The following is a 20,426-nucleotide window of genomic DNA, read 5'->3' on the forward strand; positions in this document are numbered from 1 at the left end:
TTGTATTCTTGAGTTATAATCTAAAACTAAAAAAAAAAAAAAAACTCACATTAGATTTGGATATCTATGCGAAGGGGATTGGAAGGCATGCAGGAGTTAATAATTGAAAGAAAAACCAATTAGGTTTAAAGTATGATCTATCTTTCTCTGCTAACGATTTTTTTCAATGCAATGATCGTTGATGGTGGTGGAAGATAATTCAAATCAATTCAAAGAAAGAATCAAGCTTGATAAAATCAAAGATACTGATCATAGAATGGAAAAAATTAAGGGTTGTATTGACTGATAATTACGGTTCTTCATTGGTAGGAGAGAATAAATATATCCTGGTAATAGTTCTATGTAATCTAATTTTTTATTTGAATTTTGTGTTTAGGGATGGGGATAAAGAATTGTTCCACCGATCAACAACAAAAAAAAGCAATGTAACTGTTTCGTTTTTTCCTAATACTAAACGCCGTCAAAATAATACTCCGTATCAAAGCTATATACACGTATCATTACCTAAGAGGTCGGGACAGGGGGGCAGGCAGTTTTTGGGTACAGAGGATTTGCGGCCCCTTATATTACCGTAATGCTCTCCTTTTCAACCTCATACGGTCATACTCATACAAATCAGTCAATCACTCAAACGCAACGGTAATGCTTTCACTTCTAATTTTAGGCAAACCTTTTCTCCATTTTCTATTATATGCAAAAGCCTTCGAAAGTTAACGTTCAACCACGAATCAAATGAAGACTTAATTTCTTAATTTTTAATAAAAAAACATAAAGCCGTCAATAAGAAATAATTAATCTTGACATCAAGGGTGTTACACACGAATTGAATTGAAAACAGAATCCGGAAGTCCACATGAGGCATCATCAAACAACAAAAATGGTTTCTTTGAGACGGCTCCAAATAGTTTCATTAATTTTTTCCATACATGCATGCATCACAATATCGTGCTTTCGCTTTACACCAATTCTACTGTTTTGTTTTAAGGTTTAAGCAGCATTAGTGGACACACATTTGTTTGGTCTGAGTGCCTTACTGATTGAACATTAGTTTAATTTCCATATTCTCCATGGAAGTTAGGTTATTGAATGCAGCATATTTCAAACAATTGACTTTTCCTATCTCGCAATTATTTATAGAGCCAGCCAGCCAACTATAAGTCCACCCACAGTATCATTTCCTATGTATATGAAAATCTACTGAACTTTCTCTTGCAAGAGTCGGGATTTCTTTGTGAGATCCCCACTGTATCTTTCAAAAAGAAATACTACTACATTAAAAGAATGCTCCATATAACACGGCGGCGAAACGTTTAAAGTTTAAACCACGCTACGAAAACTACGGGCACGAAACAGCAGTATTAGTTCGGTAGACATGGATTGAGAGGCTGCTGGTACCAATTGCAATAGTTTTAAATCTTTGGTGCAGGTGCCAGGTAGTTGATAAGACAAGAGATTATCACAACAAGTTAAAACCACGCGGAATCATACTCTTTTGCGGAGGTGTCTAATGCATGTGTATCACGGGTCATGAGTCTCATGACTTTGAGAGACTAAAGTATTTTTTATGGCTGTTATACTGGGCCTGTTAAATTCATCAAATATCATGCATCAAAAGAATGAATCGATTTCTTTTTACCAAGTTGGAAAATTAATGAAGGAGAAAAGAATACTCACCTCCATATCCCTGTGATTAAATTCCTGGTTTCGTAAATGTAACGATTGAGATTCTCAACACTCAAAATTCATTCCTCTGAATGTTCGCCAACACGTGGTAGTTTGTTATAACTTTATTGCCTTCCGTATTTGTTTAGTGCCCTGTGATGTTTATGCACCTCAAGTCGCATTTGGGGATAATTTCTAATTTTATCTTCGATCTCGTTGGAACAGCATCCTCAAGGAACAGATGTTCCGCAGTTGGGTCGTCAGGCTTGCAACACATTTCTATCGCTTGGGCTTTGACAGTTGGACTTAACGCATCCCTTTGGTTCCGGCATATGCCATGAATCTGCCGATACTCTTTAACCCGTGATTCCTATGAAGAGGGAGCATCCATTCACACTATCTCACATTTTGGACGGCAACTTTTTTTTTATATAAAACTTGAACGGGAGCGGATGCCATAAGATTACTTCATATGTAAAACTGTATTAGTTAGGTTACATGCTTCGGTAAGAACATCACCAAGTGCCATTGCTTTTACAGGCCCAGATATGTAGTCCAGCAATCAACCAAAGAGTAAGGCTAACTAAATTGTTTACATGTTACTCCTAGATAAGTACTCCTGCAATCTAGATTGGCACAGGACTCACGCTTTTCTCTTTCTCTTCCCTGAGGTAGACTTTGATTCTTTAGCTGACGCTAGTTCCTTGCTACCAATAGCAGAGCTCCACAACGCTCTTTAAACGTCTGATGGAGTGAAGGGATCATCTTCACTTTCTAGACTTAGTTCCTGCAATTTCAGCAGCAACCAAAACGAAACAAAGAAATAGAGGTGTTGCTGTTTTGCAGTATGAACCAGTTGATCTATACAATTATTTGGTATTAGAGCTGTTTGGAATAAAACAAGATAACTAGATGGGAGTACCAGTTAGACAGTACTAGAACATCAATTTGATGTAATGACATCAAACGGATGTGTGCAGAAAAACTGTACATGATAAAGTGTTGCACCTGCTTATGAGAAAGATCAAAGAATACAAACATGAATCATTTGTGTGAAAGTCAAAGAAAGAAATAGTCGGCATTAGACTCTTGAGCACCACAGATATAGTTTATGAAACCTACAAATTGAGCAAATGATGAGAAACCTGAGTCTGAGAGCAAACACTAACAGTGGAACAAGTGGGATCTCAATGGTAGGATTTACTTACACAACTTCCTAACAACTAACATGGGTTCATGAGCAGTTGGGTAGAATATAAGGTCACCGACCAAGCTTAATATTAGACAAGAAACTCTTTGCCAGTATTGCGAAATGGAAAATATTATAGGATCCATGTAAACAGTTCATACTTCAGTCATATTTTTATCTATTAGAGTCCACTTGCTCTCAACTCCAAAGGACCAGCATTGCAGATAGGTTTCAGTGTAAATTTGTACCCAATTCACCACAAACGCATCTGAAGGCCTAAATTCCCAAATTCAAACTCACTATTTAGCTTCATAAATATTCTTACAAACTAACCAGAATATGATAACAAAACTGAAACATCAAATGCTGGGGAACTTTAAGTGATGCGAGATTGCAGAGACGAGATAAAATTTGGTTTCCAAAATAGACGGGTCTTTTCATCTGTTTGTAATGTGGTAGAGGACTCTCAAACAAACCCACAAAATTCAAACAGAAAGAGGCCCAACGCAGAAAAATGAAACTTCCCCACTTTGGCTAAAGTGTATGTTCTCTATCAGTATCAACTTCCTCTTTGAATTCAAAGAGACCGCAGTTATATCAAAACACTACATTGTTTCATCCAAAACTCTTTAACTAATTCAGAGACTTCCACTCACAAATGGATTCAAAACACACCAATGCAACTTTAAAACGGATGCAACATGACAAGAATGTTATATGCACAAATGAAAAAAAACATACCTTCGCTTTGCCCTGTAACTTTTCAGTAAATTTGAGATACTGTTTCAACGTATAGTCTTTCGAGTTACCTAGAGCTGCCACCATAGCCTACATAGCAAATTACAACAATCTTCACAAACAAACACCCAGCCAAAAGCAAAAATAAACAAAATTTGACCCCTTTTAAATGAATCAACCTCATCAGACATGAAAGGAGCAACATCAGGAGCATAAGCAGCAAGAACTGCAGATGCTGTTGCTGGTCCAACCCCCTTTAAAACTGTAAGTTCAGTAATAGCTTTAGAAACATCAGGAAGAGCTTTAAAAGCCTTCTGAGAAACACTTTCCACTAAACTTTCATCCAAAGAAGATACAAAATCCAATAGACGAGGCCTGTAAATTTCATCAAATACCCATCAAATTAAAAACAAAAAAAGATAGTTAAAACTTTAAAGAAGAAAGAAGAAGAATACTGACCTCCATTTTCCTCTGGTTAACTTCCATTGCATAAGTTTGGTGAGTTCCGGTTTAGTAATGTGTGGGTTAGGGTTTCGTTTCTGTATCGAACAAGGTAATTCATTTCTATAAAACTCATCAAGTTTCACTAATTCGGGTTTCTTGATTGATTCTAAACTATTCTCGTAAGACAACAATTTCTCTTTCCATACTTTCACTTCATTACACTCAAAATCCATTTTCAGACTATGTTAATGTTCCTTGCTTTCAGTTTCCAACATTTTCATTAAGGGTTTAATTAGGAACCAAAACCAAATATTAGAGTTTCAATTTTAAACCAGAACTAACTAAACCGTACCAATTAATCGAACCAAAATTTTAAAAAATGGTTCGGATAAGTCTCAATAAAGGGAAAAAAACGGTTCCGTCCAAAACCGCCCATAATAGTACGCTTTAGTCCAGACCTAGTTGACTAGGTACAATTTAATCCAAGAATTGTATAAAGACGCTGCTACCCTTCGCACGCTTTTAATATAGCACACGTGCAATGAATTGAATCATTTTTGTAACTGACACAATGAACGTGGTTGCGACACGTTAGCCTTGAATTAAAAACTGATTAAAACTGTGGCGTAACGGACAAATTCAATAACTGCAACATTTTGCTTTATCAGAAACTTCAGAAGAAAAAAAGCAAAAAATATTTCAGAAGAAAATTTGCAGACAAACCCTAGAAAATTTACAGACTAAAACCATAAAATCTTACTAATCAAAACAACTAGATGGTTGAACAATCAATAACATAATGTTGAAAGGAAAAAAAGTAGCTTCAAAGATAAACACACCAACAATGGAAGATTCAACATCAAGTGAAAAAGATAATCCATCTGTTGCGGTAGAAGAAATTCAAAAATCAGCATCACCAATGACGAGATCAAAGTCAGCATTAAAAGATTCAACCCCAATTTCATCCCCAACTCCATCAGTTCCAGCAAAAGAAATTAGGAAATCAACAGGACCAATAACGAGATCGAAGAGATCATTAGAAGATTCGCCATCAATTTCAGTACAAGAAACTTCAAAAACATCACCAGCTAAGAAGAAATCAAAGCCTTCAAATCCTCCAAAGCCTTCAAAGTCTTCAAATCCTTCAACATCTGTTAAAATAAAAAAAAGGTAACAATTCAAGTCCAGTTCTATCTATTTTTGAGCAATTCTTATTCAATTTCTTGTATCGGTGTACATACTAGTACACCACAATGTTGTTGCAGTGATTCATGTCTAGTTCCATCTTGTTTTTGAGAAATTTTTGTGGGAATTGTTGTTGGTGTGTACATACTAGTACACCGTCACGTTTTTGCAGTGATTCATGTCTAGTTCTATCTTGTTTTTGAGCAATTTTTGTGCGAATTGTTGTTGGTGTGTACAGATCTGTACACCACAATGTTGTTGCAGTGATTCATGTCTAGTTCCATCTTGTTTTTGAGAAATTTTTATGGGAATTGTTGTTGGTGTGTACATACTAGTACACCACAATGTTGTTGTAGTGATTCATGTCTAGTTCTATCTTGTTTTTTAGCAATTTTTATTGGAATTATTGCTGGTGTGTACACACTAGTACACCACAATACTGTTGCAGTGATTCATGTCATGTTTTGTCTGTTTTAAAGATGTTTATGTAGCAGTTTACTGGTTTGTACACCAGCATGCTATTTCACCTTCATACGGCTTAATGTGTGTTGTGTCGTCACTTGTGTTTACTGGTGTACACACCTTTGCACCAGCATGCTATTTCATCCTTATTTTTCCGGCTTAATGTGTGTTGTTGCCGTCGTGCTGTTGCAGTGCTTCATTTCATGTTCTCTGAGTTTTAGACCAATTTTTGTAAGAATTGTTGTTAGTGTGTAAATACTGGTACACCACCATGCTGTTGCAGTGCTTCATTTCATGTTGTGTCTGTTTTTTAGCGATTTTTATGAGAATTGTTGTTTGTGTGTAAATACTGGTACACCACCATGCTGTTGCAGTGCTTCATGGCATGTTAAATGTGATGTTATGGTTAATGGCATGTTAAACAATATCCATGTTAAATGTGATTCATGGCATGTTATGTGTTTTTTACTCATATCTTTCCTAGTGTAATCACTATCTGTACCAGTGTACTGGTTTGTACTCATTATCTGTACCAGTGTACTGGTCTGTACACCAGCATTTTTGTATGAGTATCATGTGCTGTGCTTCTCTTTTCTTATTCCCATTTGTCTATTTTCGTAGATACAAACAAACCTTATAGATCAGGTTTTAATGCAATCAACGAGTTCGTGAACAAGAACTTTGAAAAGGATGGAGAAGTGCGTAAAAAGAGACGTGACAAAGTATGGTTCACAGAATTTCAGTTAGAGAAACAAAAGGAGAGCCCATTTTGGCCTGTAGTTGATGTCTTTGTTAACAAAAAAGCTGAAAATAAGGAGGAGGAAAACTCAGAAAAGAAACAGGAGAAGAAGAGAGATCTGTGGTTCAGGAGTCCAGAATCAATCTTGAAGATTGTGAACCAGTTCCGCCATGATCATTCAGGAAGAAATTTCTTTGTTTTCAATACTGCCAAGGATAAAAAGTTTGTGGAAGTAGAGAGTATGCCAGAAGATTTGTTCTTCATTTTTGAATTACAAATGGTGGGATCAGAACCTTTTGAAGGAGAATGTACCAAAACTATAGCTGAGCAGATATTCAGTTCACTAATAAACCGATTGAAACTGAAGAAAAAATCTAAGTTGGGGAAACTAGATGCCGAGAATGAAATCTTGTGTATAATGAAGTTAAAACCAAAGTTGGATATCGAGATTGAGAGGAATGCTGAGGACTTGGTAGTGTTGTTTGCGATGTATCTGTGCATCACTGTTTTTTTTACCACAACAAATGGAAGCGGGATTACCAAGAGCAAATTTTCTCCCTACTTTGAATCGTTCGAAAGAATGAAAAAAACCAACTGGCCAGTTCATATACATAAATATTTAATGGATAGCATAAGGAAAAATGTTGAGGAACCACTTAAAGTTAATGGTTGTATGGTTTACCTGTTGGTGAGTTTACATGTGTACATTGTTTTATACAAGTTTCAAGTTGTACCAATTTACATGCTTTTGTTCACTGTATTTGTTGGGTCCTAACATTTCTAACTCTTTTACCTGTTTGTCAATGCAGTATTGGTTTGCTGAACACAACAACAGCATGACGCCAAGCAATGAACAAGGTTTTCCTAGGTTTCTAAGGTGGGTGATAAGTGACATCAGCAATACAATAGAGAAAGACATTAATGAAGCTATGAAAAAGGTAACTCGATAAATTTATTACGATAGTGATTTCTTCCTAGATGTGTACATTAGATATACACCTTGATAAGGTTCACAAAATGGTGACAAAATTTTGTCATGTGTACAACAATATACACCTGTAACATAGATGTAAAAAGATGTACACCTGTTATCCATGTTGATACTTTGGCATGTTTTCAGATGCAACCTGGATGGGTAAAACCTTGGAGTTATGAGCAGCAACAAGTTATGAAAGAGTACAAAAAGAACATGCAACAACATAGCACAGATGCACTGAAGGAAAAGATGTACAAAACACAACAGCAAAGAGATAAAGCATTGGAAGAGCTTTCATACTTGCAAGTTAAACATCAAAAGCTTGTTAGCTTCATTGAAGAAAAAGCCAAGAAAATTTATGAAGTTGATCTGAGGAATGTGCAAAATGATAAGGATGCTGTTGATTTATTTGTTGAAACCTTGCAAGAAATCATTTCATTAAACAAAGAATTACAAAGTGAGGATGAGTGTGATGATGATGAGCAGGAGGAAGAGCAAGGTGAGAAAGGTGAGACAAGTGGCAAATCTGCTGATGTGGATGACAGTGATGATGATGATGATAGTGATGATGATGATGATGATGATGAGGAAGGTCAGGAAGTCAATAGAAATGGCAAAGCTGATGATGTGGATGACAGTGATAAGGACCAGGAGGAGGAGGGTGATGAGGATGAGGAGGATGGTGGTGGAAAAGGTGGTGGAAAAAGTGGTGATGATCAGCAGGATGAGGAGGAGGGTGGTGGAAAAGGTGGTGATATTCATGATGATGATCTGCTAGGTGGCAAAGGTGGTGATATGCGCGGTGATGACACTGATAAAGAGGGTAGCAAAGGTGGTGATGACGAGGGTGGAAAATCTGAAAAGCGAAGGTATAAAATCACTCTTATTAAATGTGGCAGTCATTTATTTTTATGTGTGTAGATAGTTGTACACCAGTATGCTATAACTCATACCCGTTCTATAAACTTGAATCTTTTAGCACTCCTCTGTCAAAGACAAATGAAGAGAAGGATGGCAAAGATGGAACAAGGCAAGGTTTTGAGTCTGAAACTGCTAAGAAGCCTAGGTATAAAATGATCATTTATTTTCATTTTCTATATATGTGTACCAAGGTGTAAACCTAACAAAAAATGCATTTTTTCAGAACTTCTCTGCCAGAGACAGTTGCATACAAGGATGCCACTGAAACATCTGAAATTGATGAGGCTACTATAACCGCAGCTGAAGCCATATCTCAGCTGGACCCTAAAGGCATGTTGCCGGTTGAAGAAGATCTGCTTTTACTCACACAGGGAGAAGATCAGCAGAATGATCCTTATGCATCAATTGAGGACCTCCTAGACAACTTGTCTGAAAGTGTTTTCATAAAGCTTGAAAAAGGTTGTTACAGAATGGCAGCATCTGACGTGAAGGAAAAGATGGAAACCGTGATCCACGAATGTCTAAGCTTTCAGTTGTTGATCCAAGAAGATCCTCAAGAAGAGTCATCGCAAAGATCATTATCCAATGATGATGTACGAGAAAGGATCGTTGCTGAAGCAGTGCAGTTCATCCAACAACATGGAGATGCATTTTTTAGCAGTCAAGAAGTAGAAGAGCAGAAGACACCACCAACAAAGACAAGAGCTGAGAAGATGAAGGAAGCAGAGATGTTGAAGACAATAGCTGCTGGCAGGGTGTCCAAGACACCACCAAAAAGAAATGCAAATAAAAAACTTCTTGCTGATTTCACTGCCGAGGGTAAAAACAGACAAGTTAGGACGAAAGTGGATCAAAAAGGCAAGGGGGTCCAAAAAGAGGAAGAAAAACAACTGTATCCTGCACCTAAAAGGAAAAAGGACAATGAGTATCATCCTTATCGCCCACTGCCAGATATCCGTCAATCATCACTTTACCATGCCATGGACCCAGGACATGATAAAAAAAGGGTACAAAAATTCTTTGACTATGCAAGCCTGACGTAAGTTCACAAAACAATACCTCGCACTATATGAATGATTAAATCTTGTTGAAAAAAAGTTATGTGCACCACTATGTACACCATGTTAACATTTCCTTTATGATTCCGCAGCTCTGTAGCTTGGGAACTAACAAGGATCGAAGATCCGAGAGTCAGGGAAGATGTTATGATTGTGGGAAAAGTACTTGCTGAACTGATGTTCAACAAGTATCTGGATCAAGCGGTACTGCAGTTCTACATCCATCGACGTTGCAATGCAATGGTCAGAGACAACATCCGTCATCCAGATGATCAAAAGTACATGAGATGCGAAATTATGAGTCCTACTGCATGTGTAAGTTTCTCAAAAAACAAATAAAAAATTTCATATATAGATAATTTAATGATGTGTACATACTAGTAGTACACCTGATTGACATAGATATACACCAGTATGCCTTTGTAGATTTCTTTAGGAGTGGACATAGATATACACCAGTATGCCATATGATTGACGAACATTATGTTAAGTGTTTGCATGAATGCTTGATTGTTAGATTTTATATAGGTCTGATTTAGGTATACCTAATTAATTTTATTTTCCAACAAATTATTGATTTCAGTATTATGTGAAGAACAACAACATCAGCGAGGTACAAAGGCTTGTGGTAGATTTCATACGGGACATGCCTGACAATCTGGAAGTTCTTCTAATCCCCCTCAATCACTCTACAGTACAATTGGCAGTAGGACTTCACTGGTCGCTTTTGAAGTTTGATTTCATAGCTGAAGAGTGGAAGTGGTACAACTCGCTGCACTCAAATGAGGACTATAAAAAAGATGCCAGCAACTGGCAAATGTGGTGCAGTTGGAACTCAACAAGAAGAGAGCGCTAAATAGTGATGCACCTATAGAACCGCACGAAATAAACATCATGCAATGCGCTACACAAGGAATCAATCCAGATTGCCTCATGTACACTTGTTACTTTATGAAACGAGGTATGAAGAAGAGAAAGAGTATGGAAAGAGATCAGCAGAGGGCCGAAAAAATTTGTCAGGATATGAGAGTGAAATTGGTGGCAAAGATGCTGAAAAAAGTTGGAGTGTTTGAAAAGGTGTGGGATGTAGCAACGGATGAAGAGCACAAGCAGTGGCGCCTGAGTATGGAAAAGAATCCGTTGAGGAAGAAGAAGAGTCTTTTCTAAAAAATTTCTATCTTTTAGACAACTCTTCAAATTTCAGTTTTTATTACTTTGTTTATGACTTGTCACTTTGTTTATGACTTATCTCTTTTCAAATTTCAGTTTTTATCAATTTGTTTATGACTTATCACTACTATAAAGACCTTGAATTAATATATTTTTATTAGTTTCAATATTAATGTTATAAGTTTTTGACTTATCTCATTCACCAGGTTTTGAAATATTAAGGTGTACTTGATTGTGCACAGTTACTGTTAATGTTACAAGAGCATAAAATGTTTAGAAGGTGTACATAATGGTTCTAAATAGCAAAAGTAATTACTAATTATACATATCTGAAAACATATAATACTACTAAGCAAAAATAGACTAGAAGCATCCATTGTACACCAAGGTGTACATAGAGGTGCACCTGTAAAAAGACAGGTAAGAAAAACTGAAGTTTACAGGAAGGTGTACATAATGTTACACATGTCCTGGCACTAATTATCCAAGCCAAAATAAAATTGAAAAGACATTACCAAAAGTCATAAAATCTTTTGAACAAATGAAACATAGTAAAAATCATCAAATCATGGGGCAGGTAGTTCTGTTGTGGTGACCAAGAGTGAAGCACTTTGTGCACATCATAGCCCTCTTTTGCTTCTCATATGCATTCTTGATGCGATGTGTTCTTCGTCTACCCGGTGGAGGAACAGGAATATGAACAATAACCCTATCACTAGGATCATAAGACTTCGGCTTGTCATAATTGGGGATTGGCAAGATGATGTGCTGGTATGTCCTGTTGTACCATTTGGTGGTGATGTATGGCTCAATAAATGAATAGATGTATTCTCTCGTAGCTTGAATGGCAGCACAAGCATGGGAACAAGGAAAACCATTAACTCGCCACCTGTGACATGTACAAGTTTTCTGCAATAGATCTACAGAATGAGTCCGGAGAGACCTGACTTCATACAATCTTTCCATAGATTGAAAAACAGTCCAAGTACGACCAATGTCAATGTTTTCCTTTAGTAAAGCCTCATATTCAGGAGTGAGCCTAGTGTTGAAAGTTTCTAGACCTAGTATCCTTCTCTCAGACATCTTCTCCATAACCTTCAAACTAACATAATAAAAAAACAAAACATAAAATCAAAAACATGATCCAAAAAGGAATGCAGATAAAACATGTGTACAACAATGTACACATTAAGGAAATCCATGTGTACAGCAATGAACACACAGTTGCAGATTCATAGATAAAAACATGTGTAGAAGTATCTACAGATCAAAGAAAATCCATGTATGCAAACAATGTAGACAGACTTACATAAATAAAAAACTAAACATAAAACTCACCGTATCGCATCGAGAAGAACAAAAGCAGACAACTCTTTGAAAGGAAGAACCCAGTTGTTGAAGGACTCAGCAAGAGTTGAAGAGTGAGCACCATATCTGCATACGGGGAAAAATGCATTTGCCCATTTCTCCTTTGGAATAGTCCTGACATAGTTAGCAACAAGCCCGCATCCAATTGCATGCATGCCCCGAAAAGCTTCTTCAAAGTTTGCTGGTGTGTATGAGTACGCAGCTTTGTAAAACAAATCAAGAACGGGCTTCGAATTCGCATCACCTGATCCAATGGGGAGATTGCATTTGATGTGGTAAAAGCAATAGTTGTGATGTGAATTAGGAAAATATTTTGGAATGCCCTGTAAAAGTCCTTCTCCACGATCACTAAGGAAAACAATCAGACGACCATCGACAAGGTTTTGAAGATTCTCCAGAAACCAAAACCAATTATCTTTGTTTTCAGAAGAAACAATAGCAAAAGCAAATGGGTAAAACTCATTGTTTCCGTTGATACATGTTGCAGCCATCAGAGTACCCATGTATCTACCAGTAAGGAAAGTAGCGTCCAAGTAAATCATGGGCCTGAGATACCTATAGTTATGCTTGCAAGCACCGTAACAAACGAATATCCTCTGAAATCTATTGGTTCCATCCTCAACTTCAAACCTCACATAGCTATCGGGATTAGTTTCTTCAATTGCTTTGACATACCAAGTAAAATCACTATACGACTTCTCATCATCGCCATACTGTTCTTCAAATACAACTTCTTTCCCTCTACGGGCTTGGTGATACTTAATATTGGACCCATAAGTTTTCTTGAAAAGTGAAATGATCTGTCTGGGTTTTAAGCTAGGATCACCCTGTATATTGTCAACGATCAAATGCTTGACTAACTTGGTTGTCACCGCAGGATTCTTCAACCTCAAACCAACACCACAACTACAAAAAAAAAAAAAAACTGGAATAAGTAATGTGCACCACAATTTACACCTAATAAAGATCTCAAAACCAACACTATGAACATACACACAAACCAAGCAAGAACATGTATTTTAAGAGTACAACAAGTACAGTGCACCCTAATGTACACCTAAAACAAATCTACATATATGAGATGCACAACTATGTCCACCACTATGGACATAAAAACAAAAAGCCTAAACATAAGTAATGTGGACTAGTATGAAAACCACTAACCTGTGAGCGTTAGAATCTTTCAGCACGAACCGAGAAGTATCACCATTCACGGGCCCAAAGTGAATCCTCCAAGCACAACCATCTTCTTCGCATTTTGCAGTAAAACGAGTTGTGTCGTTTTTAAGAATAACAATGTTGTGACCAGTAGCCATCTTGTACTTATCGAGAGCAATCCTAACAGCTTTAACACCACCCAGGAATTCTCTACCAATTATCGTCAAATATATAATTCCATTCATCGATAATAAGAGGCTTCCCCTTGTCTGCATCATGATCTAACACCCTTACCATCTTAGGACTTTCAGTTTCACAAGCAGACTTAGAACAAGAACCAGAACTACTGCTGCAACCAGACTTAAAACCAGAACTTCTGCTACAACCAGACTTAGAACGAGAAGTATGATTCGGAATCATACCCACACGCAAATACACATCTTCATTATCAATAAGAATCATGAAACCAATTAAGCTTTGTAGTTGTATATCACTTGTCACAAAAACTACTTGAGCATTGTCCATATAGCTGAAACATATACTCCCAGGGGACAAAGACCTCCACTGCTTGCATGCTAAATGCTTCAATTCTTCTACGGTTATTTTAGTATTAACACGAAAAACCGCAGAATGCTCACCATGATTCAAAATAACTTTAATAAACTTGTCAGGATTCTTTGGTATCCCTACATATTACAAAAGAAATGATTAAAATCATCTGAAGCTTCAATTTCATACAACCTAAAAAGTAAACAGTGTACATGAAAGTACACATTCAATCAAAGCCAAAAAATCAAGTAACAGTAAACCTAGATAAAAATACTCCATCAATTAAGCTCCAGAATCTTACTGGAACACATAATTGAACAAAATAGAAGACTAGAATCTAGTATCAGTTCGATTTCATATCATGCATCATAAAACTAAAAAATCAACACCAAACAACAGTAAACAAAAACCGAATTTATCTAGTATTAACAATAAATCATCATCATCACGAGAATCAAAAGCTAGTATATAACAAAATATCAACTCGCGATCATACGAATTGATATCATCAACTCATAAAATCAGAAAAACTGAAAATTAGATTAAATTACAACCAAAAGAAAACTAACCTGAGGCTGAACTCTGCTCCATTAGCAATCAAATCCAATCTAGGCTCCTAGAATCTATTAAATCACCTCCGAATTAAAACCTGGAACAATCTATCTCTCACTCGGTGGTTTCTTCAAATCTGAGATTAAGAATTTTCGATTCTAGAACACACTCGAACGTAACCTGAGTTGAGATATGATGAAGAAACGATCAAATCCTCTCTGAAACTGTTAAATCGCCTCCCAAATCATCTCAGAGCTGCATCTTGTTTTGAATTCAAGTTTCAGATCCAAAAATTTCGATTTCAAAATCAGGCTTTATATAACAGGAATAGTTCAAGGGTAATTATGGTATATGGGAAACTCGCAAAATCGGGACTCGTCCGTGGTTTTGGACTAACTCGTCCATGTTGGACTAATCTGTTTTGGACGGGTTTTTTTAGACTAAACTGTATTGGGCTTCAGATGGATGGACTAAAGCGTCCTAAGCCCACTAACTTTGGGACCAAACGTCAATTTCTACCTCAATAAAAGCACCGCTGGGTTAGATGCGGGCCTTACAACGAGTCAGGCGATTGAGTAAATAACACAGTTGGCAGACTTTTGTGTCGATTTACCAAACTAACCCTGGGGAATCTTTTTTAATAAAATTGGACAAACTCCAACGGCTAGTAAATCAAAATTTTAAATCGCCTCGATTCTCACACTTTAAACCAGTGCAAACGAAAAGGCATCTCTTACGCTCTTCCGCTTCTGTTCATGAGTTCAAAAGAGAAAACGCTTCACAAGTACACTTACTGAAAACCTAAATCTGAAATCAAGAAAGGTTTTTTTTTTTCCTTTTTTCCTCTTCTGTCTCTCTAAAAGTGCACTTGAGGGTTAACAATGGAGTTATTAAAATTTGCTGAATCGCCGTTGGAGTTTGATGTGACTGTTTTGAGTAATAATTCAAATGATGATGAGATCTATGAGAAAATTGAAGCCCCAAAGTTTGTTGATTTATCAGCACCTGATAGATCTCTTCAAGTTGATGATCGTTCTTGGTTCTGCTTAAGAGCAGGTCAGTTTCATTTCTGTGGTTGTCTGTTTGTTTCGCTTTTATGGCAGTATGAGTGTGATTCATTTGTAGAATTTTCTAAATTTGGATGTAAATCTCAGATTTTCCAAGTCTGGATTTGAGTATTTTGCTGAGATCTGTTTAATAGGTTCTGGACATACCTAGAACAAATCTCAGGCCTTGTTTTGTTAATCAGAAATTAGGATAGAATCTGAAATTAGGATTTTTGTTAGTTAGTAATTTGGTTTGAATTCTGGACCTTGCTAATATGATGTACTTGTTTTTTATATCTTAACTGTGTTTCAGGATGTGATTTAAAGCATGAAGAGGACATCAATCCGGAGACTCTATACAAAGATTTCGTTCTTCGGGTTAGTTATTTTGCCTTCGAGCCTCTTACTGAATTGCGCTGGATTCATCTTTATGTTGTGCGTAACACCTTTTTGAATGATAATGCAGGTAATGGCTGCACGGAGTCCCAATTTTCGATATAGAAGACAAGCTACACGGTATGTGAATTCTTCTTGACAAAGATGATGGTTTTTTGCTTTTTTATTTGTGAATTAATATAAAACACAGTTGACTGAGATTATGTAATTTTATCTATCTAGTGCGAATTTGAAATGCCCGCAGTCTGCACCAGCAAAATCTTCAAAGAGGAGATTGTCGAGATTGACTGTAGTCACTTCCATTTCTCAAAAGCTAGCAGATGCCAAAGTGAAAGTTCATCCTATTTGTAAGTTCAACTTGACTCCAAAAGGGAAGGCGAAGAAAATATCCATATCTGGAAAAGCTTTAACTACTCCAAGGAACAAGAAATCCTTCTCCAATCGAGATCCGTTTCGAAGTGTACAAAATGTGAAAACAGCCTGTGCAATGCCAAGGAATAGAGTTGTCACAAAAGCCCTTGTGTTCAATTCTCCAAAGAAAGCTGAGAGGAAGAAAAACTTGATTGGGTGCCAGACTCCAATGACTGCATTATGTTCTGAAATGAATAAGCTAGAGATTACCAGTCAAGCAAAGCCATGTAAAACATCCAGCAGTGCCTCATGCCAACAAAGAAAATGCACACCTGCCTCTCAACCACTGAAATCAAAGTTGTATGACCAAATTGCAGAAAATCTTGTTGAAGTTTCTGGAGATAGCAAGGACCCAAAAACTAAATCCGTAAGACGGTTGAAGAGGAAAAGTAAGGGGAAATTGCAGAATGTCCTTGATTTAGTTCCTCAAGAATCCTCAGTTAATGATGTTACTGATATGGGGGTTGATGAGAAATCTGAAAATAGATCTATTGACGTCCATTCAGTATCTGGAGATTCCAAGAGTAATGTGGAGCATCTTGTTGCTATAGAGGAGGAGAATCCCAGTGCTGCAGAAGCTATGCAAGAAGAGCACATACCATCTGCAGTGGTTATAAATTCAGGAAACAGTTTGGAAGAAGAAGATGCTAAAGAAATTCAAGAGACTGAATTAGAGGTAGATGAGAATTACGAAGGCAATACACTCGAGGGAAGTGTGAAGTCTCATACTGAGGAGTTGGATTCAAAAGACAATGACGTTCCTACGACTCAACCTTTGGGCAAGGATGAAGGTATAGAGACTAATGGCAGTGATGATAAAGAAAATGCATATGCGGAGAACAGGTAACACATGTCTAAAAAGTTTGGTTCCTTTTGGTGCTTGAGATTTTCTAGATTCATTGTTATCTTCACTACATGTTTATAACATCTTAAACTCATTATTGCAGTGATTCCAACCACAACGATGAGAATTCTCAAAGAAATATAAATCATAGCGAGCATTCTGAAAACCTTCGAAAGGTTAGTAGTTGTTTCCAAATTACTGAAATCTTTTAGTCCCAACTTTTTGCTATAATAATCGTGATAATAGATTCCAATTATTCAAGCTCACCGGATTTGGTAAAAATGCAATGCAGGTTAATGGCAAAGAGGGTAAATCTCTCAAAGGAAGTTGTACCGCACCTGCTAATGGGGGTCCCCTTGAAGTGAAGCACAGGAAAACAAAGCTGACAAATCCTAAGCCTTTTCGACTTAGGACAGATGTAAGTAAATTTCTTTGAAGAAAAGGTTCATTTTTAAGATGTAATTTTTTCTGGAATGGTGTCCTGATAAAGCAAGGTGTTTTATCAGGAAAGAGGAAATGTTAGAGAAGCGAAGATGGAAAGAAGGCTTCTCCAAGACCCTTTGAGAGAAATTAAGTTGGGTCCAAAGGTTGCAGATGGAGTGCAAGAAAGGCATGAAAACGAGATAGAAGTGAGTCTCCATATCATGACTGAATTGTACTTTTACAAGATAGTAGTATAATTAAATTGTCCTCACTAACTTTCTGGTTCTCATGTATTGCAAACTCCAGTTGAAAGAGAAGTCGAGTAAACACTGTACACGTGAAAATAATAATCAAGAAGTCAAGCCTACTGAAACAGGAAAACGTACTAAGAAGATTCATTACGTGAGTAAGATTAACCTTTTCTTCTGTTTATTTAAGGCAGTTTCTTATCTTTTGTTGATTTTTGCCTTATTACTATGTTTACTGTCAGCGACAAGTCAAGTCCAAATACCTTGACACTTCAAAATGTGCAGCAGAGACAAAAATGGCTGCAACCACCACACAGAAACTTAGAAAGGTACTTGTACATTTCATTTTAACAATCTTCATAGATATTATAGTTCTCATTTTCAGCTTCATTGCATGGGAAGACTTTATGAGAGAAAAGAAGACTCTTCAATCCAAGTGCGCTATAAAAGGTCTAACATGTTTAATGATAGGTTGAAGATGGTGAGGAGAACGCAGCTCAAAAACTGCAGAGACGGACCACTAAATCTCAGTTGTTGCGGGAACAACTTGTTAGGCCTCAAAGGTATTCTTCTTGCATGTTTAGGCTTTTGCTTGAAGTACTTCTAAAATGCAATATCCATGCTTGTTTGAAGCTTGTTTTAAAATGTGATATCCAAGACTAAGCAACCATTTTTAGTCTTTTTGATCCTATACGAAACTTCATTTGATGCTGAGTTATCTCTTACAAGTTGAAGTTTAAGACCTCCATCTTTTAACACAACATGAACAAAACTCACATACTCTCTAGCTAGACTGAACTAAAGCATTTTTTTAATGCATTTTTGTTGTAATCTTTTCAGGGTGTTTGGAACTAGGGAACCAAAACCATCATCTCTAGTCTCACTTGTTCGATTGGGCATTATCAAGGAAACTTCATCGACTGTTTCAAGACCAACGGAAGTTAAGGTAGAGACGGTTGGACCCATTACTGCCACCACAAAACCTGCTGGTAGGTCTATTTCACGAGGACGAAGGCCTACAACAGTTGCAAAGGAACCAAACTTTCATAGGATACATATACCAAAGAGCTGCACAAAGACACCAGAAAAGTTGGCAAGTATACCAGTGTAACTGTTCGTGTATTCCATCATCCCCGTGTTCAATGAAAAATTGAATTATAAGCTATTTTGTTTTCATGATATTCAAATTTTTAGAAAATCTGTTCAGTTTGTTTGTTGTAATGGCAGAGTGCTCAAGCTTGTGTATTATTCTTTTGATTTTATGTATCATATAACAGTTCTTCACCATTCTCTCCTTTTGAGTCTATGGGCTTTAGCTCTGTAAAGGTGAATTTGTGCCTCTTTCTATCTCTCTCTTTGAGGATATTATTGCTACATCTTAAGAACGTTGTGTTACTATAACATAAGTCGTGGAAGTAGCCTGCAGCCTGTCATGATAGCTTGACAAGGCCGCTACAAGGGTTTACCAAATTTCACATTACCGAATCCGAATCCTGTATAATTGAAGAGTGAAGAGGGACATTGGGACAATATGGTGTATGGAAATCATCGTGGCCAAGGGAATTTAATATTTTTTGTCATATGTTGATGTGGGGTGCAAAGTCTTAGATTATATGATTTTTTTACAATCAGTAAGTAACAAACATTAAACCGTTTTTCAGAACTGATAAGACGATCACAAAATCATCCATGGAGCCTACAGATTTTATCTCAGGTCGGAGTCTTTCAGCAAGGGGACATGTCTAATGACCCCATTCCAGTGAAATGAACATCAAATTTAAGGGCTCATGAGAACCCACACCTTCTATGATTTCAGGCATCCTTTGAATTTTAGCACATGCAGAATGGACTCATTGTGCTATAGAAGCAGTCCCCAAACTAGTGTCTAGTCTACCTTGTCTAAAACATGAAAATGTTTATAGTACAAGGTGAAAAGAAGGCGTTTTGGAAGGTTTCAGGTCACCCTTCACTGTGAGGTATTAACCGAATGCCAACTCGCAAACATGCTTTATGGGGACAATCTATAAACATATCCTTCTACTTAATTACTAGGGTTTGCTCCTCTGTCTATTATGGGGACAATCTATAATCACAACTTGACTAATAATGTTAAGCCAGTAGAGTTGTAGTACTGTTGTAGAGTGTGATAGATTTAGTGATGAGTAGTAGTCTAGTACTGTGCCAGCCAGTGTATATTTTGCATGATACTCTCTCTACAAAGATATTATTTGTTATGTTTCTGTAGATTGGATCTCAAACATAATAATTTGGGTGTTAATATTTGTTTTTTCATTTCATGTTGCATTCAAAAAAAAAAATAGTTCCATCATCAATGTTTTGAAACAGAATCCGAATTTGCACACCTCGATCTTTCTCCTTGGGTGAGGGGGATGTTATTATGGTATGCTTTTTATAAATCAAATGTTTTTTTCTCTCTTGTACATTCTTCTTGTTGCACCTTTCTCCTTCAAAAGAAAGAAAATAGATATATCACTAAGCAGCCGCTCAGAGACTCCAAAATTCAATTTTCTTATGAACACAAAAGTTTTTTTTTTGTTTTTTTTAAGAAAAGAGATTCATTAATAACTTTTTAAGAAATGTTTACAGTCAGTTCATCTCTAATAAGAGATTTCAGCCAAATTGGAAATGTTGTATGCCAACATTCGTCATTCCTAGAAATTCTAGCCCTTTTTGATAGGCTATTAGCCACCTCATTAGATTCTCTATGCACAAATGTGCATTTCCAATCTCTAAAACCGACTAAAAGATTTCTGCAATCTTGAATTACATTATTATTAGTCCATCGGACCTTTCCTACTCTGCCATTTATGGCATTAACTACGTTGATGCAATCTTCCTCTAGGTGTAACTTATCAACAACAGAAGC

General features: G+C 36.8%; 3 protein-coding genes across 3 annotated transcripts; 1 reads left to right on the top strand and 2 right to left on the bottom strand.

The window, feature by feature from the left end:
• Window positions 1-1,187: 1,187 nt before the first annotated feature.
• LOC113356620 lies at window positions 1,188-4,278 on the bottom strand. Its single transcript, XM_026599805.1, has 4 exons — window positions 4,049-4,278; window positions 3,769-3,964; window positions 3,593-3,679; window positions 1,188-2,449 (listed from the first exon to the last, which is right to left on the bottom strand). The coding sequence occupies exons 1-4, from the start codon at window positions 4,264-4,266 to the stop codon at window positions 2,399-2,401; spliced, it is 552 nt and encodes a 183-aa protein (XP_026455590.1). The 5' UTR covers window positions 4,267-4,278; the 3' UTR covers window positions 1,188-2,398.
• Window positions 4,279-11,105: 6,827 nt separating this feature from the next.
• LOC113359675 lies at window positions 11,106-13,228 on the bottom strand. The gene is made up of 4 exons (XM_026603268.1): window positions 13,077-13,228; window positions 12,906-12,969; window positions 11,883-12,739; window positions 11,106-11,646 (listed from the first exon to the last, which is right to left on the bottom strand). Exons 1-4 carry the CDS (start codon window positions 13,226-13,228, stop codon window positions 11,106-11,108), a joined length of 1,614 nt encoding a protein of 537 aa, XP_026459053.1.
• A 1,675-nt stretch (window positions 13,229-14,903) lies between these two features.
• Window positions 14,904-18,871, top strand: LOC113356621. Its single transcript, XM_026599806.1, has 11 exons — window positions 14,904-15,227; window positions 15,531-15,595; window positions 15,684-15,733; window positions 15,836-16,867; window positions 16,972-17,044; window positions 17,161-17,286; window positions 17,375-17,497; window positions 17,598-17,693; window positions 17,782-17,868; window positions 18,011-18,102; window positions 18,380-18,871. Exons 1-11 carry the CDS (start codon window positions 15,053-15,055, stop codon window positions 18,648-18,650), a joined length of 2,190 nt encoding a protein of 729 aa, XP_026455591.1. The 5' UTR covers window positions 14,904-15,052; the 3' UTR covers window positions 18,651-18,871.
• Window positions 18,872-20,426: the final 1,555 nt, after the last annotated feature.

This window comes from Papaver somniferum, chromosome 3, assembly GCF_003573695.1.
Source record: "Papaver somniferum cultivar HN1 chromosome 3, ASM357369v1, whole genome shotgun sequence".
Classification (NCBI taxonomy): domain Eukaryota; kingdom Viridiplantae; phylum Streptophyta; class Magnoliopsida; order Ranunculales; family Papaveraceae; genus Papaver; species Papaver somniferum.